Source organism: Palaemon carinicauda, chromosome 13 (genome assembly GCF_036898095.1).
Source record: "Palaemon carinicauda isolate YSFRI2023 chromosome 13, ASM3689809v2, whole genome shotgun sequence".
NCBI lineage: Eukaryota > Metazoa > Arthropoda > Malacostraca > Decapoda > Palaemonidae > Palaemon > Palaemon carinicauda.
In genome coordinates this window covers 69654315-69681925 of record NC_090737.1, presented here as the reverse complement: position 1 = coordinate 69681925, position 27611 = coordinate 69654315, and the positions used below count along the sequence as shown (strand labels likewise).

General features: G+C 38.4%; 1 protein-coding gene across 1 annotated transcript in view; it reads right to left on the bottom strand.

Annotated features, from left to right (window-relative positions):
- Nucleotides 1–23593: 23593 nt before the first annotated feature.
- LOC137651642 (proteoglycan 4-like) overlaps nucleotides 23594–27611 on the bottom strand; it is a 27152-nt gene continuing 23134 nt past the window's right edge. The window contains exon 3 of the mRNA XM_068384861.1: nucleotides 23594–23838. Coding sequence (XP_068240962.1) covers nucleotides 23594–23838 — 245 coding nt within the window. The remainder of the gene's footprint in view (nucleotides 23839–27611) is intronic.

The window sequence follows — 27611 nt, the reverse complement described above, 5'->3', positions numbered from 1 at the left end:
AGGAGAGGGCCTGTCCCAGCTCTACTGGGAGAGCGGCCGATGTTGAGGGAATAGGCTCCGGGATCTGAACCGGAGTAGCCAACACCTCGTCGACCTCTTCCTCTACAACGTCTTGGGCTTGAACTTCATCCTGGGCTTCTGCCAGGAGGTCTTCCTCCAGACGCTCATCCACGTCAGACATCCTGTCATCCAACTGGATGTCTTGCATAGCGACCGCGACTTCAGCATCCACCTGGATCTGAACTTGGGGGATCTCCTCTTGAGGCTGGGGAATCACGGCATCAGTTGATGCCCTAGGGAAAAGATACGCCCTCATCTTCTCACTTGGAAGATAAGGTCCAGAGGTATTCTTCTGGAAGCCCCTTACCCAGGTACGAAGCTTCTCCCTTGCTATATCCCTTGATTCCGCCGTCCTAGGGGAATCAAAGGCCTCAGTAATTAGGTTAGTGCACACGGTACATACCTGGGGGTCCCAATACTAGAGATCACCCTTGGAGACAGCGCATGCTGCGTGCCTCCTACAAAACTCATGTCCGCAGAGGTTCTTGCTGCGGACGTTGCAGAAAACACTTCCGCACTTCGGAGGGTCCTCCTGTAAAGAGAAGAGATTTACATGAGTATCAAGTGAACTATGTATCACTGGATATACATAGTATAGCATAACAATTCAGAAAGGAAAGACACACACTTGTGTTTCCTTCACAACCAATTGTTGCAGCCTTCCAGATAATAAAATCGAATGGTTAATCTCTTCTAGAGTAACCAATGCAAAGTTTCCAGAGGAAACAGGGGGAGCTCACACCTAAGCAATGATTTTAAAATCCTGGATAATAGACAAGAAAGAACTCACTTTCTTATTTGTAAGGCAACAGCAGAGGGCTGTGCAAGACAACACAAAAGTGTTAGAACACACAGTGCTGTACCAAAACTTATACTATAGTATTCTTCCTACAGTATATGTTATACTGAAGAATACTGGTACAGTATAGAAGGTAATGTGCCGGCCGGCACTTGCTGGCCGGCACTTGCCGGCCGGCACACACCATAACTAGCTTTAAAGTATACTACTTAACAGCTATAAGGCGGCAGAACGCTGGTTCAAATGCATGTGCCGGCCGGCAGTAACTGCCGGCTGGCAACAGCCAATGTCGGCCGGCAATGACTGCTGGCCGGCAACTACACAAGGTAGTACCCGGCTGCCGGCCACACTCTTGGCGACCGGCAGACAAGGGCTGACATTAGCCGGCCGGCAAAGGTACACAACCGATGCCAGCTGGCAGCAAAAGAACCAGAGGACTACGACTGCCCGGCTGCCGGCCTCATAGGCCGGCAGCCGGGTCGGGTACAGCACTAGAAGAAAACAGAATGGATGCCGGGATAAGAGCGTACACTACCTCCAAGCCCGGCAATCCGAAAGAGTGCATATAAGGAAGGGGAGAATCTAATTCAGGCTTCCTGACCAATGCCGTCTGGTACTACAGGCAGGCATGGATGAGGGACCAAGGGAGGTCTGGGCAGCACTCAAAGCAGAAGATCCTTGCCGGCCGGCAGCTCTGCCGGCCGGCAAGGGACTGAGTCAATTCCACATCCTAACCTATCCTAGGTCCAGATGTAGAATGACGTACAGTACTGTAATGGCTAGGCCATTACGGAGAGAGAGGAGGAAGGGACAAAAGAGGGTCCTATCAACCTTGCTTTAGTGAAGGATCACCCGCAGCCAAGAAAGCTCATCTTAGCCTAAGGGGGTCCAAGGAGGGAGGCCAGCAATACTTGCCAGCTCCCAGAGAACCGAAGCAAGGAAGGTGTTGCTACACCCAGGGAAAGGATCTTATCCTCCCCCGAGAACAGCAACAAGGACTAGTCTGGTAGATCACAAAAGAAGGAATCATCTCGTACAGAAACCTTCGGTAGTGACTTAAGGAGGCTCAGCCTCCTATGTCTGTGTCAGGCCAGCGAGGGAGACTCTACCCCAAGCCAGACGAACACAGACTCAGACTAAAAACTCTGTTGTTCTGTCCCACTCTGAAACCAGACTTACTGGAACAGGAGGGTACAGTAACACCCCAGTATAGTTTTATCGAAAGTTAATTAGGATAAACCACTTAGGGATAAGCCCAAGGCTTAAACAGAGGGAAAGGGATTGCATAACTTCTCCGAAGAAAAGAAAGCAACCGGGGAGTATGAGAAAGTATACTAAGGCTCCATAAGCAACTTAGCCTAGGCACCAAGAGAATCGATTACCTAAATCACCGAAACTCACTCGTATACTATCTTGGAAATATTCAACATAACCTTAAATGTATAAAAAACAGCCTAAAGCTTCAATAAAATTTTAATACACTCGGAAAACCAAAATCATGCAGAAAGTACTAGGACCAAACGACTAGGCTACATGGCCTAGCGTAGGCCAGAGTTGGCGAATACTTCGCCAAAATAATACTAAAGCACGAAAGGAAATCCTATGTAACGCTAAATAGCTAAAATTTATTAAAGCAAAACAACCGGGAATGTCGCTCTGGCTAACTAAACTTATACCTAGCGAGCGACAGCGTCCATGACGCCTCCGGTAGGCTACGGCTCTTGTAACAAAGATTAATCCTATTAATCACTTAAAAATTTACCAAGAGCCTACATTTATACATAAAAGAAATGGTACTCAACTTATCAGAGGCCGACGAAGTTGGAGAAGCCATAAAAAGCTGAATAAATCCAAGATTTGCGAGAAACACAGGAAAAAACACCGAGTTGTTAAGCTACGCAAAAAGGAATACAGATGGCGCCAGGACTGGCGCCAGGCACGCTTACGAAACGGGAGATAGGGAGCCTTGGGAGCGGCTCCCCCTTTTTCTTTCCCGATTTCGTTTCTTGCCAATTGACCCCTGCGATACATAATCTCTGTTCGGGGTGCAGATTGCCATGTGGCGTGTCAAGAATATGTCCTCTGATATGTCGCGATATCCCTTTCACGAGGGATATTCGCTCCAGGAGTTAGAATTCTGGTACCTTAAGGTAAATTCTCTGGGAATATCGCCGTAGTTGTAATATACCCTAGGAAGCTACCAAATAGGAACTTCCATCAGGACGACATGGCTTGAGCCCAAAAATATATATATATATATATATATATATATATATATATATATATATATATATGTGTGTGTGCAGTTGATATATATATATATATATATATATATATATATATATATATATATATATATATATATATATATATATGCGCAGTTGATTTATATATATATATATATATATATATATATATATATATATATATATATATATATATATATATATATATATATATATATAAATGATTTTGACATAGAAAAAATCTATTTTTGTGTGAGATAGCCATGTTGTCCTGATGGAAGTTCCTCTAGGCAGCTTTCTACTTGGGATATTTCATGCGTGTGATATACCACAGAATTTTACCTGGAGAGATATCACAGGGTAACTACTCCTGGAGCAATTATCCCGCAAGATGTCCTTTATGTATCAGGGAGGTTTTTAAAATAACCTCGGCTATCCTTCCCCAAAGAGAGATAACCTAATCTCGAAGGATATGGGATAGGATTGTAAACGTGGGAGAACTATTGCAACTCGGATACCAGTGTATAACTGTAAAGACGTTCACTTGTTCGCCATTGCAGCAGCAGCCATCGTATGAAACATGGCCTCACACTGAGAATTGGGAGAGGATGAAAAGTAACGGGCAGGTTTAACAGGATGACATGGCTATCTCACCCAAAAATAGATTTTTTTTTACGTCAAAGTCCCTAGTTTTGGGCTTGAGCCATATTGTCCTGATGGAAGTGTCAGTAGCTCGTCTAGGACCTTCATACGGAGATTAAACGGTTGGAAAAGGTAAATATGAGTCCACTAGTTCCAATTGAGTGATATTGCATCTATCCTCACTTCTTCCAGATTTAACTTTGGTGAACATAATGGGGAAGCTTCTTGTTGAAGTCGCCGCAAAGAGATCTATTTGCAGTTCCGAGTCTTGCTCTAGAATGAAACAGATTGATTTTTTTTTAAGGGACAATTCTGTTTCCAGAAGCTTGAATCTTGACAGGGTGCCCACCGTGACATTGCAAACCCCTTGTAAATGAACTGCAGAGAGATGCCAATTTCTCCGCTTAGACAAAGTGAGAATGGCCAATATTATGTGATTGGTATGTGAAGATCTCGAACCCTGTCTGTTGATGCAGTAGACTATCGTCTTGCTGTCAAGAACTAAATAGATGTGTATTTCATCTTTGGGTTCAATATCTTCAGAGGAAAAAAACACTGCCAAGGCTTCCAGAATGATGACATGGACCTGTTGAAATACAACTGACCACTAACTCTACCTTCTTGGTGGGGATATGACCCCCCAACTCATTCCGAAGTATCTGTGTGTATTTTCACCGACGGAGGAGGAAGCTGAAGAGGTACGTTTGTTGACAAGCTCTTGGTATTGGACTACAGCTTGAGCTGTTTGCATAGTAAAGCTGAGGTTTTGTGGCAATGATCTCTGAGCTTTTGATGCCTTTCTTCTCCAGACTCTGTTGGTATCCTTGAGTCTTGCTTTCAGGATGGGTTTTGTAACCGCTGCAAATTGTAGTAAACCCAAGACTTCCCCAATGACATTTGGTGATCATCTTCGACTGAAGCAGACACCTGACCAAACTTGCTATTTCCTTCCTCTTGTCCTGAGGTAGAGAAAAGATATGTGACTTCAAATCAAAGTTCAGACCTAGCCACTGGAATTCTTGAGCTGGAGTTAACCTGGCCTTTTCGAGATTGATTGGGAAGGCCAGGAATGGAAGAAACTACATAGCTCTCAGAGCTGCTAGACAACATTCCGACTTCATCGCAGCCCAAAATAACCAGTTGTCATGGTATACTATCACTTGAAGACCTTTATTCCTGAGCTGTTGAACAATGGTCTTTACTAAGTTTGAGAAAATCCTCAGAGCTATTCTGAGCCCAGAGGGCATAGATTGTAATATGCAGGCCTTTCTTGCCAGACTGAAACCAAGGTAGGGGGAGAAGTGCCGACCTATCAGAAGACGCCAATAAGCGTTGGTAAGAGCTATGGAGATGGTGTAGGACCCCTGGGGTAGTAGGGTCCGTATTTGCGAGATAGTTAGCATCTGGAACTTGTCATTCTGAATGACCTTGTTTAGAGGGGACAAGTCCAGAATAGTTCGAAGAGCATTCTAATCTTTCTTTGGCATGCAAAATAGACGTCCTTGCAAGCTCATGGATTTTGTGCAATGGATAACTCTCTTCTAGAAGAGATCCCACACAGTTGTGGGTTGGAAGAACAACTTCAACTGTGGTGGCTTCTGTCTCCATTTGCAGCCTAGTCCTTTTGAGACTGTTGTGTGCCCAAGGATCGAATTTCCACTGATCCTTGAAGCAATAGTCTTCCCCTTACTGGAAGCACCCCATTGTTGTTTTGAAGGCCCTGCTCCTTTATGCGACCTGCCTCTATTTCCTCGGCCCCTATATTGGCCAACTCCTCAAGACTTTCCTTTTCCATCTGCATTTTTCCCTTGAGCTTCGACAGGGTGAAATGTAGTTGTGGCCCGTTCGTAACAGGGTTGAAGGCTGGGGACTTTGTTACATACTGCTGGAGAACCGTGTACACTGTTTGGTGAATAGTGGCAGCTGTAGCAGTCACGGCAGGAAATGTTTTCTTGCCTTTAGGTTGAGGTCCTTCTCCAGGGGTAAATTTCCTCTTTAAGGACATACCCGATTTCTGCATAAGGATCTTGTTCTTGTGAGCCGCCCTGTTAATGACTTCTTGAACCACTTTTTAGGGAAACAGATCTTTCCCCAGATGTTGAAGTCAATCAACTTTTTAGGCTTATGCTTAATAGTTGCTGCTGCTAGGACGTTCTCTCTGCAGGCTCTCCTGGCTAAGAAGAATGCATGCAGATCCCGATGAACGGTAGCCCAATGGGTTTTGGCCAGAACTGGGAAGAAGTCAGATTTTGAGTAGCTCCCAATAAGCATCTCAAGGTAAGACAGGGGTGACAAAGGAGCTGCCAGTCTATCTTTGGCCTCCAATTCCGGTTTTAATATGAATTCCGGAATTCTGGGAAGTCTCTCATTAAACTGCTTGCCTCCGATATCCCTATACCTATTATTGGAGTCATATGGGAGGGCAAGCGAAATACGCTTGCACTCTTCTAGCACTAGCAGAGGTCTACCTTCCACTACTACCTTTTTAACAGCCTCTAAACTCTTCGAGGTGAAAGGTAAGACCGTGTCTTTCAGATCTACAAATGTAGCCTGCTTTCTGCCGAAAGCAGAAAGCTGAGTGTTCATAAACTTGGCTGTCTTGACCTCTTTAACCAACAAGTTTTGAGCCTTACCATGGTCCAAGATGATCGTTTCCTTGGGAATTGTGTCATCCCTAATGGACGCTTTGGAATTTAACCTTGTGTAACAGTAAGGATAATTGTCAATAGAGGGGTAAAACTTTAAATCTGAGACTGGTTTAGAGCCCATGTCTTCCCTAATATGAAGGTACCCCTCACTCAGAACCCTAATAATGTTCTGCTTAACGCCAAGGGTATTTTGCCTAACAGTCTGGAAGACTTGACACTAGTAAAGCCTTGGACTTTGGTACCTGTTGAATTGCCTCAATCTTCGCCTCTAAGGACGCTTGAGCTTTTTTATGTTTTGCATGAATGTTTTCCATTATTGGTTTCATGGATGCCATGAACTCCAAATGTCCTGGAAACAAGGGGGCAGTCGGAGTCGGAAGAGGAGTCGAAGCTGAGGCAGGTGTGCAGATACAGGGACAGGAGTATGCAAAGAAGATGTACTAAGTACAGTTACTTACATGCTGACTGTTGAGCGAGTTATCTGAGGCTTCCACTCAACAAGAACCTTTCTCTTTATGACAAAAAAAAAATGGAAGAGGTTGTTGACATGTTGTCGACGTCCAAATGCAGGTCTAGAAGCACGTTTCAGACTTCATGATCTACAGGATCTAGTTGTACCGATGGGAGTTGTACTGTACACCGTGGTCACATCAGCCTTGGGGAACAGAGAATCTTTCATTTCCAATGTAGGAATATATAGAGCACCTTGTTGATCGTTCTTCTGGAATCCCCTCACCCAGTGTCTAATGGTTTTCTTTTCCTGAGAAACATTGGTAGCATGGAATTCAATGTGAATAAGGTAATTGCATGTACTGCAGTTAGTAAGTCCCCCGATAGCAAAGGAACCTTTGGAAACATGAGTCGGCATTTTTCCTGCAGGTCTTATGGACGCAAGATAATCTGATCCGAATTGTGCAGGTTACCATCGCACATTCCATGTTGTCAGTAACATGTAAAGATAGAAAATTTCCAATGAGTACATTATTGTCACACCAAAAGAGTTAGACTAACAGTCTCACCAGGTAAATAGGAACTGAGGCTTCCTCAGATGCCAGGGAAGATCAGACTAGGCAATGGAACCTGTGTTCCACGGCAAAGGGACAGAGTCAATTTTCCTAACTGGGTGTCACCTACCTAAAGACTAAGGATAAGACCTAGAAGAAGGGTATGGCAGCAGGAAAGGAAGGTCCTCCTGTCAACATTAGAACAGAGTTAGTTCCATTCTAAGGGACCAACAGAGTGTAGACACAGGGAACAAATTCCCTCTACCGGTGCCACCTATCAAAAAAACTAAGGCTAAATAGATGAGAGTGGAATACTGTTAACATTGGCTGATTGTGTCCAACCATCTACAACTCCAACGGAATCCCTTCAAGGTGGCAGTTCCCCGCTATGACGTGTCATTAGACAGAGAGGTGTGCCAGCCATTACGAGAACCATATGGTTACCGTGGTAAGGAGGGAAGGGTGGGAACAGAAAAATTAGCTAGCCTAGGCCAAAGACTAGGGGTAAATAGTTAGCTTAGGCCAAAGACGAGGTAAGACAAACATACAATAAAGCAAATGTCTAACCTATAATGATACTACAATTGTAAAAGTATATATGCAACACACTGTAAGGCTAGCTAAGATATTCATCATACATCATACATATACCAAGGTACTTCCCCAATTTTGGGGGATAGCCGACATCAAACAAATCAAGCGAAAAAAGGGGACCTTTCCTCTCTACGTTCCTCCCAGCCTGACAAGGAACTCAACCGAGTTCGGCTGGTACTGCTAGGGTGCCACAGCCCACCCTCCCCCGTTATCCACCACAGATGAAGCTTCAAAACGCTGAATCCTCTATAGCTGCTACCTCTGCGGTGATCTAAGGCACTGGAGGAAGCAGCAGGGCCTACCGGAACTGTGTCACAATCGCTCACCATTCATTCCTATTTCTAGCACGCTCTCTTGCCTCTCTCACATCTATCCTCCTATCACCGAGAGTTTTCTTCACTCCATCCATCCACCCAAACCTTGGCTATGGCCTTTCTCTTGTACTTCTCCCATCAACTCTTGCATTCATCTGCTAAAGAACAGACAGACATTTTCCATTCTCTGAACATGGCCAAACCACCTCAACACATTCATATCCACTCTAGCTGCTAACTCATTTCTTACACCCGTTCTCACCCACACCACTTCATTCCTAACCCTATCTACTCGAGATACACCAGCCATACTCATTAGTCACTTCATCTCAAACACATTCAATTTCTTTCTCTCTGCCACTTTCATTCCCCACAACTCCGATCCATACATCACAGTTGGTACAATCACTTTCTCATATAGAACTTTGCACCCTTCATTCACTCTCTGACGTACATCTGCTTCCACTTCACCATTTGCTGCAACAACAGACCCCAAGTACTTGAATGGATCCATCTCCTCAAGTAACTCTCTATTCAACATGACATTCAACCTTGCACCACCTTCCCATCTCGTACATCTCATAACCTTACTTTTACCCACATTAACTCTCAACTTCCTTCTCTCACACACCCTTTCAAATTCTGTCACTAATCGGCCAAGCTTCTCTTCCGAGTCTGCAACCAGTACAGTATCATCCGCAAACAACAACTGATTTACCTCCCATTCATGGTCATTCTCGTCTACCAGTTTCAATCCTCGTCCAAGTACTCGAGCATTCATCTCTCTCACCACTCCATCAACATACAAGTTAAACAACCACAACATCACACATCCCTGTCTAAGCCCCACTCTCCCCGGAAACCAATCGCTCACTTCATTTCCTATCCTAACACATGCTTTACTACCTTCCACCAACTCCATATAACCTCATCACATTCCACAGTGCTTCCCTATCAACTCTATAATGCGCTTTCTCCAGACCCATAAACGCAACATACACCTCCTTACCTTTTGCTGAATATTTCTCGCATATCTGCCTAACTGTAAAAATCTGATTCATACAATCCCTACCTCTTCTAAAACCACCCTGTACTTCTAAGACTGCATTCTCTGTTCTATCCCTAATCCTATTAATCAGTACTCTACCATACACTTTTCCAACTACACTCAACAAACTAATACCCCTTGAATTACAACACTCATGCACATCTCCCTTACCCTTATAGGGTGGTACAATACATGCACAAACCCAATCTACTGGTACCATTGACAACACAAAACACATATTAAACAATCTCACCAACCATTCAAGTACAGTCACACACCCCTCCTTCAACATCTCAGCTCTCACACCATCCATACCAGATGCTTTTCCTACTCTCGTTTTATCTAGTGCTCTCCTCACTTCCTCTCTTATAATCTCTCGCTCATTCTCATCTCCCATCACCGGCACCTTAACACCTGCAACAGCAATTATATCTGCCTCCCTATTATCCTCAACATTCAGTAAACTTTCAAAATATTCCGCCCACCTTTTCCTTGCCTCCTCTCCTTTTAACAACCTTCCATGTCCATCTTGCACTGTCTCTTCAACTCTTGAGCCAGCCTTCCTTACTCTCTTCACTTCTTTCCAAAATGTCTTCTTATTCTCTTCATATGAATGACCCAATACCTGACCCCACCTCAGGTCAGCTGCCCTCTTTGTCTCACTTAACTTGCTCTTTACTTCCACATTTTTCTCTCTATATTTTTCATACTTCTCTACGCTATTACTCTGCAGCCATTCTTCAAAAGCCTTCTTTTTCTCTTCCACTTTTACCTTCACTCCTTCATTCCCCCCTTCACTGCCCTTCCTCATGCTGCCTCCAACAAACTTCTTGCCACACACATCACTTGCAATCCGAACAAAATTTTCTTTTACTAACTTCCATTCTTCCTGTAAATTACCAGTTTCTCTTACTTTCACTTCGTCATATGCCATTTTTGACCTTTCTTGATAGTTACTTTTTACCCCTGGTTTTATTAGCTCTTCAACCCACAATAGCTCCCTTTTACATCCACTTACTCTATTCCCCCACTCTTTTGCTACAACTAATTTTCCTTCCACCAAAAAATTATCAGACATACCGTTAGCCATACCCCTAAACACGTGCACGTCTTTCAATCTTCCAAACATTCCTTTGGTTATCAACACATAATCCATTAATGGCCTTTCTACTACTCTTCCATTTGCCACTCTTACCAATGTATACTTGTTTTTATCTTTCTTTTTGAAAAAGTAAGAATTTATCAACATCTCTTGCTCAACACACATATCTACCAGTCTTTCACCACTCTCATTTTCACCTGGTACGCCATACTTCCCAATGACACCTACCTCTCCAGCGCCCACTCGAGCATTTAAGTTACCCATGACAACTACATAATTCCTTCTATACACCTAGTTAATTCATTCCATAACTCATTCTGCTCTTCTTCACTTTTCTCACAACCTGGCCCATATGCACTGACAAAAGCCCAAAATTCCCTACCCAACCTAACCCTTACCCACATTAACCTAGATGATATCTCCTTCCATTCCACTACTTTACCTGTCATCCATTCACTCAGCAATTAAGCCACACCCTCTCTTGATCTCCCCCTTTCAATCCCAGACACTCTACCATACATTTCACCAAACATCACTTCACCCTTCCCTTTTATCTTTGTCTCACACAAGGCCAATATATCCATCTCAAATAAAAAACACTAATTAATTTGAAAATGTGAGCTTCTGGCTCCGGCCATGTGGTGGCAGCGAGAAAAAAACTGATGCATCGTGCACAAAAAAAAAAAAAAAAAAAAAAAAAAACAACGGGAGATACGAAATTCTCCACCACAAATGGGAAAAGGTACTCAACTTAACTGATGTAGAAGAAGCAGAAGCATCCATAATTCCAAAATCGCATAAAAAATTGTAAAACAAGCATAAAACTCTCATAGTAAGACAATCAAGATGGCACTGGAAGAAGGAATGGAGAACCAGCAAACGTGTTTACAGTTACACATCGGTATCAGAGTTGTAACGGCTCTCCAACTTTTCCAATCCTGTCCCATATCTTTCCAGACAAAATTAACTCTATTAGGGGAAAGATAGCCATGGCTGTTTTAAACACGTCCATGTTACATGCACGACATCTTTCGGGATATTTGCTTCAGGGGTAGTAACCTTGTGATAACTCTAAAGGTAAAATTCTCTGGTATATTACATGCAGGAAATATCCAAAGTAGAAAGCTGCCTAGAGAAACTTCCTTCAGGATGACATGGCTTGGGCCCAAAATTACACACACACACACATACACACACATAAATATGTATATATATATATATATATATATATATATATATATACATATATATATATATATTTATATATATATATATATATATATATATATATAAATATATATATATATATATATATATATATATATATATTACACACACACATATATATATATACATATATATATATTTATTTATATATATATATATATATATATATATATATATTACACACACACACACACACATATATATATATATATATATATATCTGCAATAGGCAGCGTTGTGATGAAATTTGTCAGAGGCCTTTGTCCTGCAGTGGACTAGACACGGCTGCATTTGTTGTTGTCATATATATATATATATATATATATATATATATATATATATATATATATATATATATATATATATATATATACATATATATATATATATATATATATATATATATATATATATATATATATATATATATATATATATATATACATATACTGTATGTATGTAATGTATAACATACATGCATACATACAAACATACATACGTACATATTTGAAGTATTGGTAGACAGATGACAACATATACTAAATATACATTTATTACTCTAGGTCATGTATGACCACACGGGAATCAGAGAAAGATAAGATAGTTTTTGTATATTAATGCCATAGAAGAATAAGATAAAACAACGTCTGCATAGGGAACTTTTAATAGTTTTCTTTTAGAACTTTGGAAAATCTCTCTCTCTCTCTCTCTCTCTCTCTGGTATGTTTGTGTATGAGCGTCACTATCCTTCCCCCACCGCTGCTCTGGAATCGGAATATGATAATGAACACTTGTTTACACGACAGGGAACCGCGTGTTCTAATGTTTTCGTACGAGTCTGTAATATTGCAGCGTGGTTCTTCCCCAGTATTCTATGAGGATTTGCCCCGCTGGATAAGCGTCTGCCAGAAATACGTTTTGCATAAGGAAGCTTTCAACAGTTTTACCGAAGTGCATTACATATCTTTGAAAAATAAAGTGGTTAAAGTTACTTCGGGTATATACTATAATATATCAATTATAGTTCTTGTCGTTTCAAGACAAAAATCGAATCAACATTTTGTTGCTATCATTAATTCAATAGTGTCACCCATTAAATTTCTTATATAATAGGAAGCAAATAAAAGTATCCCGCTTTAAGATTTTTTTATTACTAGACATCGCGATAAATATGAATTTTCCATATATAGCAATCAAACAAATAAATTGTCATGTAAACATTTCTATTCCGGTCATTCTAAAATCTTATTCTACATTTTTATTTATATGTTTCAAGGTTCTTAGAACATGCTGCCATTAGTATATAGAAGATGAGTCTATCAATAATGGAAGAAATTGTCCCTAACCACTAACCTAAATATTATTGAGAAAACTGTATGAATAGAGATTAAAAACCTTTCAATAGTGTCTAGATATCGAAAAGGAAGGAATGGATAGCATACTTTGTTTACTCTTTCAAGATTGTTTCAACTTTTTTTTTTTTATTTCAAAGCTCTTTTTGAAAAAAAAAAATAGATATGAGAGTAGTATTCAAATATTCTGTAGATACACATTATAATAAATCTCATTAGGATTAGCTGTATAAATGACAATAATATGATACATAGTATTCATTGGTAAATATTTAACGTTTTACGTAAACCAAAAATCTAAAGGCACATATTTAAAAAAAAACAGGCAAAGATGGAGGTCTCCAAGGAGTTCATTGATAAATATTTTAAAGTCACAAAAACGGTTGGTTAGACCGTAATTTACAAATTATTATTATTATTATTATTATTATTATTATTATTATTATTATTATTATTATTATTATTATTATTATTATTATTATTATTATTATTATTATTATTATTATTATTATGATTTACAACCCTATATAGAAAAGCCGGATGCTACAAACCTAAGGGTTCTAACAAAGAAATAAGAAAGTAAATAAAGTTTTTATGAGAAGTAATGAATATAAAAACATCTTAAAAGATCAGAAACAACGCCAGAATAGATTAGTCAAATATAAACTATGCAGAGACACTTATGTCAACCTGTTCAACATAAAAATATTCTCTGCAAGTTTTAACTTCTGAAGTTTGAGAGTTCAACTTAGACATGATGAAGATTATTCCACAATCTGGTAACAGATGGAGTAAAACTTCTGGAATACTATGTAGTGTTGAGCATTATGATGGAGAAAGTAAGACTGTTGGAATTAACTGCATACCTAGTACTACATATGTAATAATTAGAATAGTTAATATTACATGTTTAAAACACATGACGTAATATGTCATGTTGGATGAAGGAGCTAGCCGTGGGACTTGCTGTAGTCATTCAAATCATAAACAGGACGTACAATGCAAACCTCGACAATGTGACATTTTTCATAAACGTCAACACATTGTCTCAGCGTGTGAAAGTTTGTGACGTCACCGGATGCAGGTGTCTTCCGAGTTTGTGACGAATCTAATATAAACTAAGCATACGATATCTGTGATATCGATAAGTTAGTCAGTTCATATCTATACTTCACCAGAATTGGTCATCTGACCAACCCAGCTTCCTCCAGTGATGGAGATGTTTAACTCTGTTGTTTTTATAGAATAAATACTTTAAAGCTAATAAGATGTATTCTGTTATCCAGTTACACACATCTGAAACAACACATACTCAATGTGTGCTTATAACAGTAGCACACCAATAAATGGTGGCAGCGGTTAAACTCTAAGAATTAGAGAAAGATCTTCAAGACTTCAAAATAAAAGCTTTAAAACCAGAGAAAGATCTTCAAGACTTCAAAATAAAAGCTGTAAAACCAGAGAAAGATCTTCAAGAACTCAACATTATCTACATGAATCTACAATTTTGACTAAGTATTATAGTCCAACGGAACAGTTAACATTAACAAATGTTATGAATACCAACTGAATCTTTAATCAACATCCTAGGAAACCCAAGGACTGGCGTTCAACAATTGCAAAACATACCCAGGAAGCACTACATTCAACAAGAAACTCGAACGAGACATCGCTAACAAAACATCAAGAGAGAGAGAGAGAGAGAGAGAGAGGACGTGTCGACATCACGCAGATCCATATATAAGCTAAGTACAAATTTTTGAATTCATTCCAGTTTGGGCAGTGAAGTGTAGTTATCACGAGTCGTTAGTCGATTATTACTGGGGTGAGTGAATTGCTAATCTTTGTTAAAGGAAACTCCGAATTCTCATTTAGAATTTCTCTTTCTTTGTGCTAATTCCTTTTTCTTTCAGAAATTCTCGGGGAATGTTATGGGATTAGTGACATTGTTTGGGGAATTTTGTTATACATATGCGTTTACGCAGTGGGCGTCTGTACTCATATAGATATTTTGATAGAATTGCAAGGGGTTGAAGAGATAGGAAAAAAAATACAGCAGTCATGACTCCTCCTGTGAGTCCTTCCCCTGGACCTAGTGGTGTAGGCCAGACTAATCCTCCTCCAATTGTGACGCTTGTAAATGCCAGGTCAGCAATCCTTCCTTTTCAGGGTCGAGTCAACGGGTTCTTGCCACAAAATGTGGAGTCATGGATTTCATCCGTCGATGCCCATTTAAATGCCAAACAAATCGTAGACCCTTTTGTACAATTACAAGAAGCTAAAAGTTTTATAGATTTTTCTAAGGGGGATGCGAGTGCGTATTTAAGAGGTGTTTCATTCCAAGAAGCAGTTACTTGGGATGATTTCAAAGTTAGGTTACGAGCGATCTATGGGGGTGAGGAAGCCTTGGATGTAGTATTAACGTTACGAAATACACTTAATCAAGCCACTATGAATCGGCTTAATGTTATTGAGAGAGCAGCTCTCATAGCTGATAGGCTTAACGAATATCAGGACATTTTAGGTCATTCCACTTGGGTTACTAACGATAACATCTCCGTGAAAGATTTTTTACGATTAATGTATTTGACTTGCATGACACTTATGTTGCCTGAAGCTTTAGTGCGGTGTTTTGATAAGAAGTTAACACCTGCAAGTACGGAATTGGATGTCTATAAACAGATAAAGAAACACATGTCCAAGTGTCCAGATCTCGATCCCGTGTTAACTCAAGTTTTTGCAAAGAATGAAACAAAGCCACAAACAGTGAACGTAGTTAGCAGTCCAGTAGCGGGAATGACGTGTTATAACTGCAAACGTAAAGGTCACATAAGCGCAGACTGCAGAACGAAATTTTGCTCAATTCACAACACTGCAACGCATTCATATAGTCAATGTTACTCGTGTAAGACACAACAATATCCCAGAAATACACAGTCAATTCCACAGTCAGTTCCATATGGAAATAAAAAGAAAAATCCTCATTTTAACAATAAGAAGAAACAACCAAATGTCAATGCAGTTCAGAGTCCAAAACAAACAAACACTTCTTCAAATATCGCTGAGCCTGGGCCGTCAAACCAGACCTCGCAAGGTCAGACTAATTTTCAGAATGTGCAGAGCAAAGCAAATACCACATAGTTAACTCTAGAGGGGAAGAGAGTGATGTTGGGTCAAGGTCATTCATGTCAACATCAATAGTATTGAATAATCAATTTAATGTTTTATCAGATAATTGTGAGACAATAGATTTTCCTATGAAACACACGGCCGAATTAAGTAAAACAGTGCATGCTCCCGTAGATTTGCAACGAATTCATACAATAATAAGCCAAAATTAGTTACCTTATATGCTGTATATTTAGAACACAAATCCTTTACGTTATTTTTTGACTCTGGTAGTCCACGTAATATCATGGATTTGAAGACACATCATTTGTTGTTTTCGAACTTTCCGATTGAAAAATCAGGAATTAGACTTTCAGGTATAGGAAATAATGAATTAAATGTCATAGGCATAACTCATGTTCAGTTCAGAATCGGTAATCGCACGTTTGCCGATACATTTGTTGTTGTAAAAAACATTAATATGTATCCAGCTGTAATTATAGGATACCCATCTATGGGAAATCAAAACATTATCTTAGCTCCTGCCAAGCACGGCCTGTATATCAAAGGGAAATTCTATAAGTCTTCTAATACCTTAAAATCAGTTTTGGATAAAAAGGAGACGACAAATGTAACCGTAACGTACGTTGAAGAACCAATAACTTGTCTCACTAATAAAGAAATAATATACGCGACCCAGCAGAATTCTCGTTCACCCGTAATATCATCTTGCACGCAATCTATCGAACCAAACATACCTTCGAATTTAATAGTGCAAATAAAGAAAACACTACCGGGATCTGAAATATTAATCCTTTCCGATACTTTGAAAACTAACGGATTGTCTGTCACACAAGCTATTTATACAGTAGGCTCACATCAGCAATGTAATATCGAAGTCTGTAATCATTTAAATAACACTTTAGTAATTCACAAAAATCAACATATCTTGGATGTAGAAGTTTATAAACATCGTATTCTTACCGTTGCTGAAATCAATCACTCTCAATCAGTTGCGGATGAATCCCTTTTGCGATCTATTAAAAATAAAATCAGTAAGGACATTCAAGACGAAGAAATTCAGCAGAAAATTTTTGAACTTTTAACTAAATGTCCAGATGTTTTTTCCACTACGGATGGATCCTTAGGAAAAACAGATGTGATCGAGCATCAAATAAGGTTAAAGGACAAGCAGAAAATTATATATGTACCCTCGTACAGACTCCCTATGAAATTCCAGAATGAAATAAATGATGAAGTAGGTAAAATGTTAGAGGAAGGAGTCATTAGAAAATCAAACAGCCCTTATAATTTTCCTTTAATAGTTGTACCAAAAAAAGATCGAACATGGCGTATCTGCGTCGACTTTCGTCGTCTAAACGAGGAAACGATCCCTGATCGATTCCCAGTGCCATGTACTGACGATATTTTGTCTTTGTTAGGTCAGAATAAATATTTTACCAGTTTGGACTTACTTAAAGGCTTTCACCAGATATCATTAGAAGAAGATAGTATCCCATACACAGCCTTCAGCACAGCCAGGGGACATTATGAATTTTTACGGATGCCTTTTGGTTTACGTTGTGCTCCTATAACATTTACAAGAATGATTAACATAGTGTTTGGAGACTTGTTAGGGGATATATTGCATGCCTATATGGATGATCTTGTAATCTTTTCCAACACCTTAGAAGAACATCTACGTAAGTTAGAACTAGTACTACAGAGATTAAGACAACATAACTTAAGGGTAAAGATTAGTAAGTGTGAATTTTTCAAAACAGAATTAATATATTTAGGTTTCATGGTGTCAAGCCAAGGTCTTAAAGTAGTCCATGATAAGGTGTCGGCTATACGTAATTTTCCCATACCTACTAATGTCAAGGGAATACAGCAATTTCTGGGTTGTAGTGGATATTACAGGCGTTTTATACGCAACTATTCAATAATAGCCGCTCCTTTAACTGATCTTACGAAGAAGGGCGTAGATTTCATATGGTCTGACCAACATCAACAGGCGTTTAATACTTTGAAAGATGAACTGTGTAGTTCTCCTATCTTAAAATTTCCTGACTTCGGTAAGGAATTCTTCATTGCAACAGACGCCTCAGACTTAGGAGTAGGAGGGGTATTGCTTCAGCAATATGATAAACAATTTTTCCCGATAGCTTTCTATTCTCGAAAATTGAGAACTTCCGAAAGTAAGTATGCAGTAATAGACAAGGAAGGGCTAGCTATTGTTAATTCGCTAGTGCATTTTAAGTTCATAATTTACGGTTATCCCGTTAAGGTTCTTACTGACCATAAACCACTAACAGAGTTCTTTAAAGGCTTCAATCACAGCCCTAAACGAACTCGGTGGCATTTGATCATTCAAGATTTTGGCGCAAGAATCGGGTATTTACCTGGGAAAGCAAATATCATTGCGGATGCATTATCACGCAACCCCGTGTCATCTTGTACGGAGCCTTTAGCTGAATTAATAGATATATCAACATCCATGCCTATTGTAAAAACAATATCTGAACAAGAAGATTTAGGCTGGAGCGCTGAATTGTTACAGACTGAGCAAAGTAAAGATCAGAAAATAGAAACAATTATAAATGCTTTGAAAGGCAATCATAAAGAAAAGGAATATATAAAGTATAAGCAGCAGAATTATATAATCAAAGATAATATTCTGTGTAGGACTGTGACAAGGAAAACCCGCAATACACCACATGTAACTAACGACCAGGTAGTAGTACCAATCTCACTTATTTCCACTGTCCTGAATTGGTTGCATTCAAATCCATTACATGGACACCCTGGGTTCTCATTTATGTCACAGAAAGCCAAATCATTGTTTTATTGGCATACAATGCTTACAGATATAAAAAGACACATAGCTAATTGTCGCACATGTCAGGAAAACAAAGGGCATACGAAAACACCTGTCAGCCTAGGAGCTTATCCTGTGCCCAATCAACCCTTTGAAAGAAAACATTTAGATTTGTTAACAGGATTTTACGAGTCAGACAGAGGAAATAAGCACCTCTTAGTAATTATAGATGCTTTAACTCGATATACAGAACTAATAGCGCTTAAAACTAAAACTGCGATTGAATGCGCTAGGAAGTTTTACGAGTGTTACATTTGTAATCATGGAATTCCACAGATGATAATCTCAGACTCGGGTGGTGAATTTAATAATCACTTTCTTACCTCATTGTGTGAATTCCTCAACATAAAGAAAATAAATACCATGATCTATCACCCAGAGTCAAATGGGCTAGTGGAAAGAGCAAATAGGAAGATATTGAATATATTGAGGGTAACACTAGGGGGATCAGACCCCAACTGGGATATTGCAATACCGGCGGCACTGAGTACTCTGAATCATTCATATCATATATCAATTAAAATGTCACCGCATGAAGCATTGTATGGTACCCCAGTTAGAACGCCTTTCCATGTATTAACGCCTACAACTAATCTATCAAATCCTTTAAAAGAATGTATAAATGCAAGTATAAGTCGATATGATATCCTTCGAAAGAATTTAGAAGAATCACAAATCATAATGAAAAGGAATCATGATAAAACAGCGAAACCAACTAAAACATAGACCGTGGGTGATAACATATATATTCAAATCAATGTACGAAAAGGGCTCAATTATAAACTAACACCTAAGTTTGAAGGCCCATTTAACATTTTGGAAACATTAACGGCCAATAGGTTTAGAGTTCGAAACGTATCCCAACCCACGGATGAGAGAATAGTACCATTGGCTCACATAAGAAATTAAAAGGAAAAGAGAGGAAAAGAAGTGAGGGAAAATTTTTTTTTTATTTTATGTGATTAAAAGTTTCTTTTTAATACAGGAGTAATTACATATATTTTTCTCGTTACAGGTTTCCAAGATGAATTTTTTGTTGTTGGGGGTGATATTGTTCGCTCAGACATTTTTCTCGTGTGGGATGAGCTCTAAAACTAAAAGTATAAATTTTAAATATGGCAATATAGTTGAAAGACAAGAAGACATTTTTATTACATCAACCAACGTAATTGTAGAAGTGAATATGCAAGCAATTTTTCTTCAAGAGAATGATGTCACTAGCTTAAGAACCGCCATTTCAAGGTTTTCTGCCTCATTGGATGAGTTGCATAGAAGACATTTTCATTTGACTACAGAGAGTTTGCTTGGATCAACATTAAAAGTTGCAGAGATGCTATCTGATCACTTGAAAAATAAGACTGACGAGACAGGATCTTTGGCTTATGACCTTTTGATGTGGACTGTAGGACACGAACATAAAGAAAGACGAAATCCGTTTATTTATGCTGCATTAAGCATCTTTGGGTCTGTTGCAAGTTTAGGTTTAGGAATTTCCAATCGTCTTAAAATTAGTAATCAAAATAAGAAAATTGAGTTCTTGACTCATGAAGATGAATTGATTATGTCAGAACTAAGGAATCAGTTAGCTTCAATCAATAAAATTATGGATTTAGTAAATGAACATTCAAATAATATCGTTCAGATTATGGAAGTACAGGATTTGTTGGCAACATTAACGTATTATGATTCAAAGATAGATCACATACATAACAGAATTGCACATTTCATTGAGAAATCCAAGGATTATGTAGAAGCTATCACGTTAGCAACTAAAGGTGAATTGTCGCCCCATTTGTTGCCTATAAGTTACTTAAAGTTAATTCTGGAGAACGGAAGGGATAAACTAGGCTATGTTCCTTTGTTAGACGAACATAGGTTAGAATTTTATTACAGTCTAATTACAGTAAACGTAGATAATAACAAGATTATGATTACAATTCCCTTTGATTCTTCTGATGCCTGGCAATCTTACAGGATATCACCATTTTCGACTTTCATGACGAATCACTCAAATCCAGTAATATCCAGTTTGACAGGACACGTATTGATTTCCCCAGACAAGGAAACATATACGGTCATTAAAGACTTAAATCAATTAACTCACTGTTCAGACGCAATGGATAGAAAAATATGTACAGCTGACTCATTTGAATTCCATAAAAACTTAATGGATTCATGCGAGTTAGGTATAGTGCTAGATGGTGCTCTCTCCCATACAAGTGAAAATTGTCTGGATAAGCTTTATCCCTTTGACAATAATGAGTTTAATATCAGACTGAACAATGGCTCGTGGATACGATACGAGAAGGACGGCTTCAATGTATCATGATCTGACGGATCCACGTCCTTTACCCACATCTTCGTCGCAGCAGATGGTTGTATCGGGACTTCCCCTAATTCCATGGTGACTGGTCTACGGACACTCATCAGAGAACGAGCCTACTTCGCGAACTTCACGTGGACCTCTACAATGCCAGCACTCCCTCTCCCGTATAATGGACATGTGGCAAAGCGGTTGTTGAAACTTACCGAAAAGAACCACCTGTCACCGACTTATAAGGAAATCCTTCACCACATACTACTAGCAGGATTGGCGTTTACGGTGGTGATATTTATCGCCGTGAACATCCTTGTTTGGCGTAGGTTACGGCACAGCATGCAGCTACAAAGGAACGATTCGCCTAGTCCCGACAATACTCCATACTTGATTCAATTCAAAGCCGTTTGAGTGGCCACCTCATTCGCTAAAGGAGTAAATTGTCGGGAAGTGTTTGTAAGAAAAGCTGTTAGTACGCTAGTAATATGTAATTGAGGAAATTTTCTACATTTGCATTGTTAAAAATACATTTAAAACAACATTTAAAAAAAAAAAAAGATATAAACCATTTTTTCTCTCGGCATCTAATAAAAATATATAAGCCGGAATGTTAAAAAAAGAAAAGAGAAAAAAAAAAATTATAACAGAATCTATGGGCATCTAATAAAATATATCAGCCCTATATATATAATATATATATATATATATATGTGCGAAACCGTGGTACGTGTACGTACCAGGAATTCGTGTTTGTGCACTAAAAAATTGAGTATTATGTTAATATGTTTCTAACAAAGGTAACAATTATTCTTTAACAAGTTACCGAATCATATGTAAGTCAGTAGTTTTTTTTTTTTGGTACCATATAATCATTTGCTAGCAATGTACCATATATGTGATCTTTATTTTATCATGCATTTTTCTTTTTGCTTTGGTAATATCTTTTTCATATGCATTATTGTTATTATTTTTTGATGTGCCTATTTGGACATTCGTCCTCGGTTGATTATGGCTAAAGTTAAACAAAGAATAATACATATGTCCAGTCACACCTAGTAACCATGTTTTGGCTTGTTGTTAAATTTTTGTGAAAAAATTGAGATAGCTGGCCGAGCTTATGTAATAATTAGAATAGTTAATATTACATGTTTAAAACACATGACGTAATATGTCATGTTGGATGAAGGAGCTAGCCGTGGGACTTGCTGTAGTCATTCAAATCATAAACAGGACGTACAATGCAAACCTCGACAATGTGACATTTTTCTTAAACGTCAACACATTGTCTCAGCGTGTGAAAGTTTGTGACGTCACCGGATGCAGGTGTCTTCCGAGTTTGTGACGAATCTAATATAAACTAAGCATACGATATCTGTGATATCGATAAGTTAGTCAGTTCATATCTATACTTCACCAGAATTGGTCATCTGACCAACCCAGCTTCCTCCAGTGATGGAGATGTTTAACTCTGTTGTTTTTATAGAATAAATACTTTAAAGCTAATAAGATGTATTCTGTTATCCAGTTACACACATCTGAAGCAACACATACTCAATGTGTGCTTATAACAGTAGCACACCAATACATATAGGATGGTACAGTCAGGGAAGATCTGAATGCAGAGGCTGGTAAGAACTATGAAAAATTTTATGCAACATATACACAGAGAACTAACTGAATGGCGGTGCCTAAGACTGAGATCAAGATCATGAATAAGATATTCAATGAACTGCAAAATTTTGTGTAACAATTTTCTTTATTTGTTTCCGAGTTGCTTGCTATATGTGCATTACATAGCTCCTATGTGCATGTCATAGCTTCTCCCATGAAACAGTGTCATCTATGTAACATACGCAGAAGTGGAGGTCTGTGGAGGTTTGTGGGGGTCTAGCAGGGCCCATAAGATGCTGTCTACAAGTCGTTAGAATAAAGCCCCTATATTACAGAGGTTAAAGCAGGAGTAATTGAAAGCATACGAGTCAAAGGAGTGATGATGGGGGTCTTGTGGATATCTTCAGGGTTCATGGCCACCTGATAATACCCCATACTTTATCACTATGAAGCTTGGTGGTGATGTCAAGGAAGTCGGGAGAAGGGTTAGTTGTCTGGTTTCTTCTGTTTGTTAAGATGCCTATAATCCCGGCAAGGACATAGGGATCCATCCTTCTTCAGTATAAGGTGTAGGGGTGTCAACCAAGGGTATGAGGCCTTTTGACAAATGTCCATTTCATCTATATCAGGAAATGTGCATTCAGCAGCTGCCAGATGGTATGGGGCCATATGTCTGAATCTTGCAAACAATGGGGGCTTCATTATCTTGATATGGTGTAGATACTGTGCTTGTCAGGAACCATGAGTGTCTGGCATAGTTCTGGGCAGAAATATCGGGATATAAAGTGAAGAGCTGGATGTAAGTGTGTGGTAGTGTGCTGATGTGGTGCGTAATGTCGAGGCGAGCTGGTGTCAAAGGTGTGGATGTGTTATAGCTGCTATTAACTAAGTGTAGTTGTTCGAGTAAGTATGCTTATAGTTCGGTAAAGCCAAGGTAGCCAGTACTCCCTAGAGGAAGATGTTATTACAGTGAAACAGCTAGTTTTTGGGTACATTAAAATTATTATTTTTATAATACCATTTTTATTATTAAAATTATTAGAATTATTGTTGTTATTAATATTATTATAGGGATTATTAATGGCCGAGCAAACAAGATTTTCAATCATAAATAAAGTCTAAGTTAAAAAACTCGTAAACACACTAATGTCACAATACTGATCACTGGGCTTTACCGCAGCTTTCAGTCAATTCTAGGTGATGACAGCTCTTCGCATCTCCTAAATAATTAATATATTCATCCAAATAGTGAAATCTGCAACAATGAGAGGCAGTACTGGGCACCTCCAAACGACAATGTCAGCATCTTGTAAATCAGGTGAGGATGGCAGATCTGCTGACGGCGACGAGGTGGACATCTGCATTCTTGGAATGATGGGGAACGTGGCAAAAGATAACATACACCAGTGTATGCCAGAAAGCATACATTAGATCCTGAATCATGTAAAAAGAAATTGTTTAATGGGGAAGACACAGCAACAGCCTACTTACACATTTTTTTACCATAGACATCAGGTTGCACATTTCTTAGCAGCAGCCCTGAATATGGAATTACAGTAGCACAACTGAGGAGGAGGGATATCAATAAGTGGCTGTTGAACGAATTGGTTGGTGCACGGGTGTGGAGTGGCATAGATATGTGGTGGGCGGCTTATTCATTAACCAGGCATGTGGCCAGGTGGTCATTGATGTCCTAGAGCATTCACCTCCATTTCAAACAACGCTGTATGATTGTTCCCTTCATCAGAAATGGAGTTGTTGATAACGTTTTTGATAATAGGGAATTGGCTAAATAGGGGCATCACGTCTAGTCATCAAGTCCTTCATGGGCAAGCTGTCGACAAAAGTGTGCCATCAGTTGGGTTTGTGTACTTTTTCCGGCCACAAAACCGTGTTGACCTATATCAAACAAATTATTTTTAACCAAATGACTCATTATTTTCTTTTTTATTACCCTTCCATACACTTTCATAATATGAGATGTTAGACTAACAGGTCTATAATTGCTTGCCTCTAGTCTTGGTCCACTTTTGAAAATAGGGGTTATATATGCTAATTTATGTTTAACATATATCTCGCTCATATCTACACTTTGTCTTAGCAGTATTCCAAGCGGCTTCATGATAGTGTGTGCAGTTTTTAACAAAATCGCTGGAACTCCATCTGGCCCGGCCGCTGATCCACTTTTAATTTCGCTCAAGCCTGCACAATATTTGCTTCATTAATATCTATATTCGTTAGATATTCAATATTTTCTTCTCTCATTTCTGTTTCATTATTCTAATTCGCAATTCTTGGTGTGAATTCACTCTTATATTTTTCTGCTAATATGTTGCATATTTCCTTTTTTTTATTCGTTAACCGTCCTTCAATTCTTAGAGGGCCTAATGCTAATCTCCCTTTATTCATCTTTTTTGCATAGGAGTAAAGTACTTTGGGGTTTTTCTTTATATTTTGAAGTGTTCTCTCTTCTAATTCCCTTTTTTCATTTTTTTTCGATTGCATAATCTTGTTTTCTTCCTTTTCTATCTTACTTTTCATTTCCATCATTTTCCATACATTTTTTTCTTTTGCAAGAGTTTTCTTCCACTTCCTAATTTTCTGAAATAAGATCCATCAGTCTCTTGGCATGCATGTCTGATGTTTATTTTTTTTTTTTTTTTTGGGGGGTACATATTTTTCAACAATTTTCTCCAGTATTTTGTACAGTATATCCGTATTTACCTGTATATTATCACTTACGAATACATTTTTCCAATCTTTGTTCAAATCTTCATTTATTTCTGACCATTTTATATTCTAACCATAAAAATTATATTTTCCATATCCTTCCCATCGTTTTGTGCTTTGTTTATCTCTGCGTTCACTTGCTTTGGAATGGACTATTAATTCTATGACATTGTGGTCTGAAATTCTCGTTTTATACACTATTATTTCTTTAACATAATTCACCTCATTCACAAATACTGAATCTAGGACTGTCCTTTCTTGTTGGTATGTGGTTTATTGTTGCATATTATGTTCTAATAGCATATCTTGAAGCTTTTCAAACTGCCTCTTATCTTCTGCGCTACTATTACTCTCTTTTTTTATATGTATGTATACAACCACTTCCTTCTATCAATTCTTTCCAATCCACGAAAGGAAAGTTAAAATCTCCGGATAGTATATTCCAGCCTTTATGGTTTCTACATATATCATCTACTTTTTCTATTATCATGTCAAAGTCCTTAGTATTTCTGGGTCTGTAAACTACAATATTCACTAATTTTTCATATCCAAATTCTACCGCAATCAATTCACATTTTGTGTTGCTGTATTTTTCACAGACTTTTCCTTGATTTATGTCCCTTCCATATATTGCGTTTCCCCCTTGATTCCTATTTGTTCTGTCAGATCTATATGTTTGGAAACCCTTTACCTGGTCATCACTGCCAGTCTCTTGGGAATACCATGTTTCACTTATGTTTAATATATCTATTTTTTTCAATCTTGGTTATTTCTTCTAAGAACTCTATTTTCCTTTTAGAGTTACCTGTGACTAAACCTTGTGCATTCATCACTATGATGATTTTTGTTTCATCCCCATTATCTAATATTGGTGATAATATGGATTCTTCCATGTTTCCTTCCTGTTCTGATTTGATGTTCTTTTTTTCATTTCCAGGAATTCTGTCATTAAAAAATCCAATTTTTCTATTATATTTTCTATTTCGCCTTCATATTTATTTTTGTGTGTATACCTGCAATTATCCCCATATCTGCACCAACACCTGGCAATATAGATGCATTCTTTGTAGTTTATCTCTAATTGTGCATATTTAGGTTGAAAGGTATCATATCTTGGGGCCTCTTGTGCATAGCGTGGTATATACTCGGCTTATTTCTTTGTTTCTTTTCTTGTTTCCTTTTTGCTTTCATTTTTCTTGTCTGTTTGCTTTTGAAATTTCTGACTTTCAATCATGGTTGCAAGATGCATATTTCGACAATTTTTGTTGAATTTGCATTTTTTTCCTTCTTTCAGGTTTTTGCATATTTTTGGATGGAGATCTCTGCATTTGTCTCCATATCCATCTAAATATGCACATTTATCATATATTTCATAATTATGGCATATCTGTGGATGCTTGTAGTAGCATCTTTCACCAAATCTGCAATTCCCTCTCTTCAGTAAATTGCAGACTATATCTTTCTTTTCTGTTTTTCTTTTTCTTGCTCTTCCCTAAAAGTATGTAGGTCTGGGTAGAGTCTCTTGGGTATATTATTTGTTTCCATCTGATTATTTATTTCTTCGTAAGGATGTTGCTGAATGGCATCATATGTTGCATCAATGATTTCCTCTGCATCCTAACACATATCCTGTTCATTTTTCTCTTCTTCTTCTTCTTCTTCTATTTGCAGATTCAGTCTCAAATTAATATTTTCTATCCAGACTAAACATGTTGAGCAGAATACCTTTGTGTCTTTATCATTTATTTTATGTTGCACTTCAGCGCAAGTAGGGTGTTTTGGTATATGACATGCATCGTATTTTCTTAATAATTGTTGTGGATTAAAAATACTGTACCACATCTTGGATGTATTGCACCATTTTGGCAAGGGAGCGGAAGAACACAGAGGGTGATGCTTTTATTTTAGAAACAGGTGCATAACTTGCT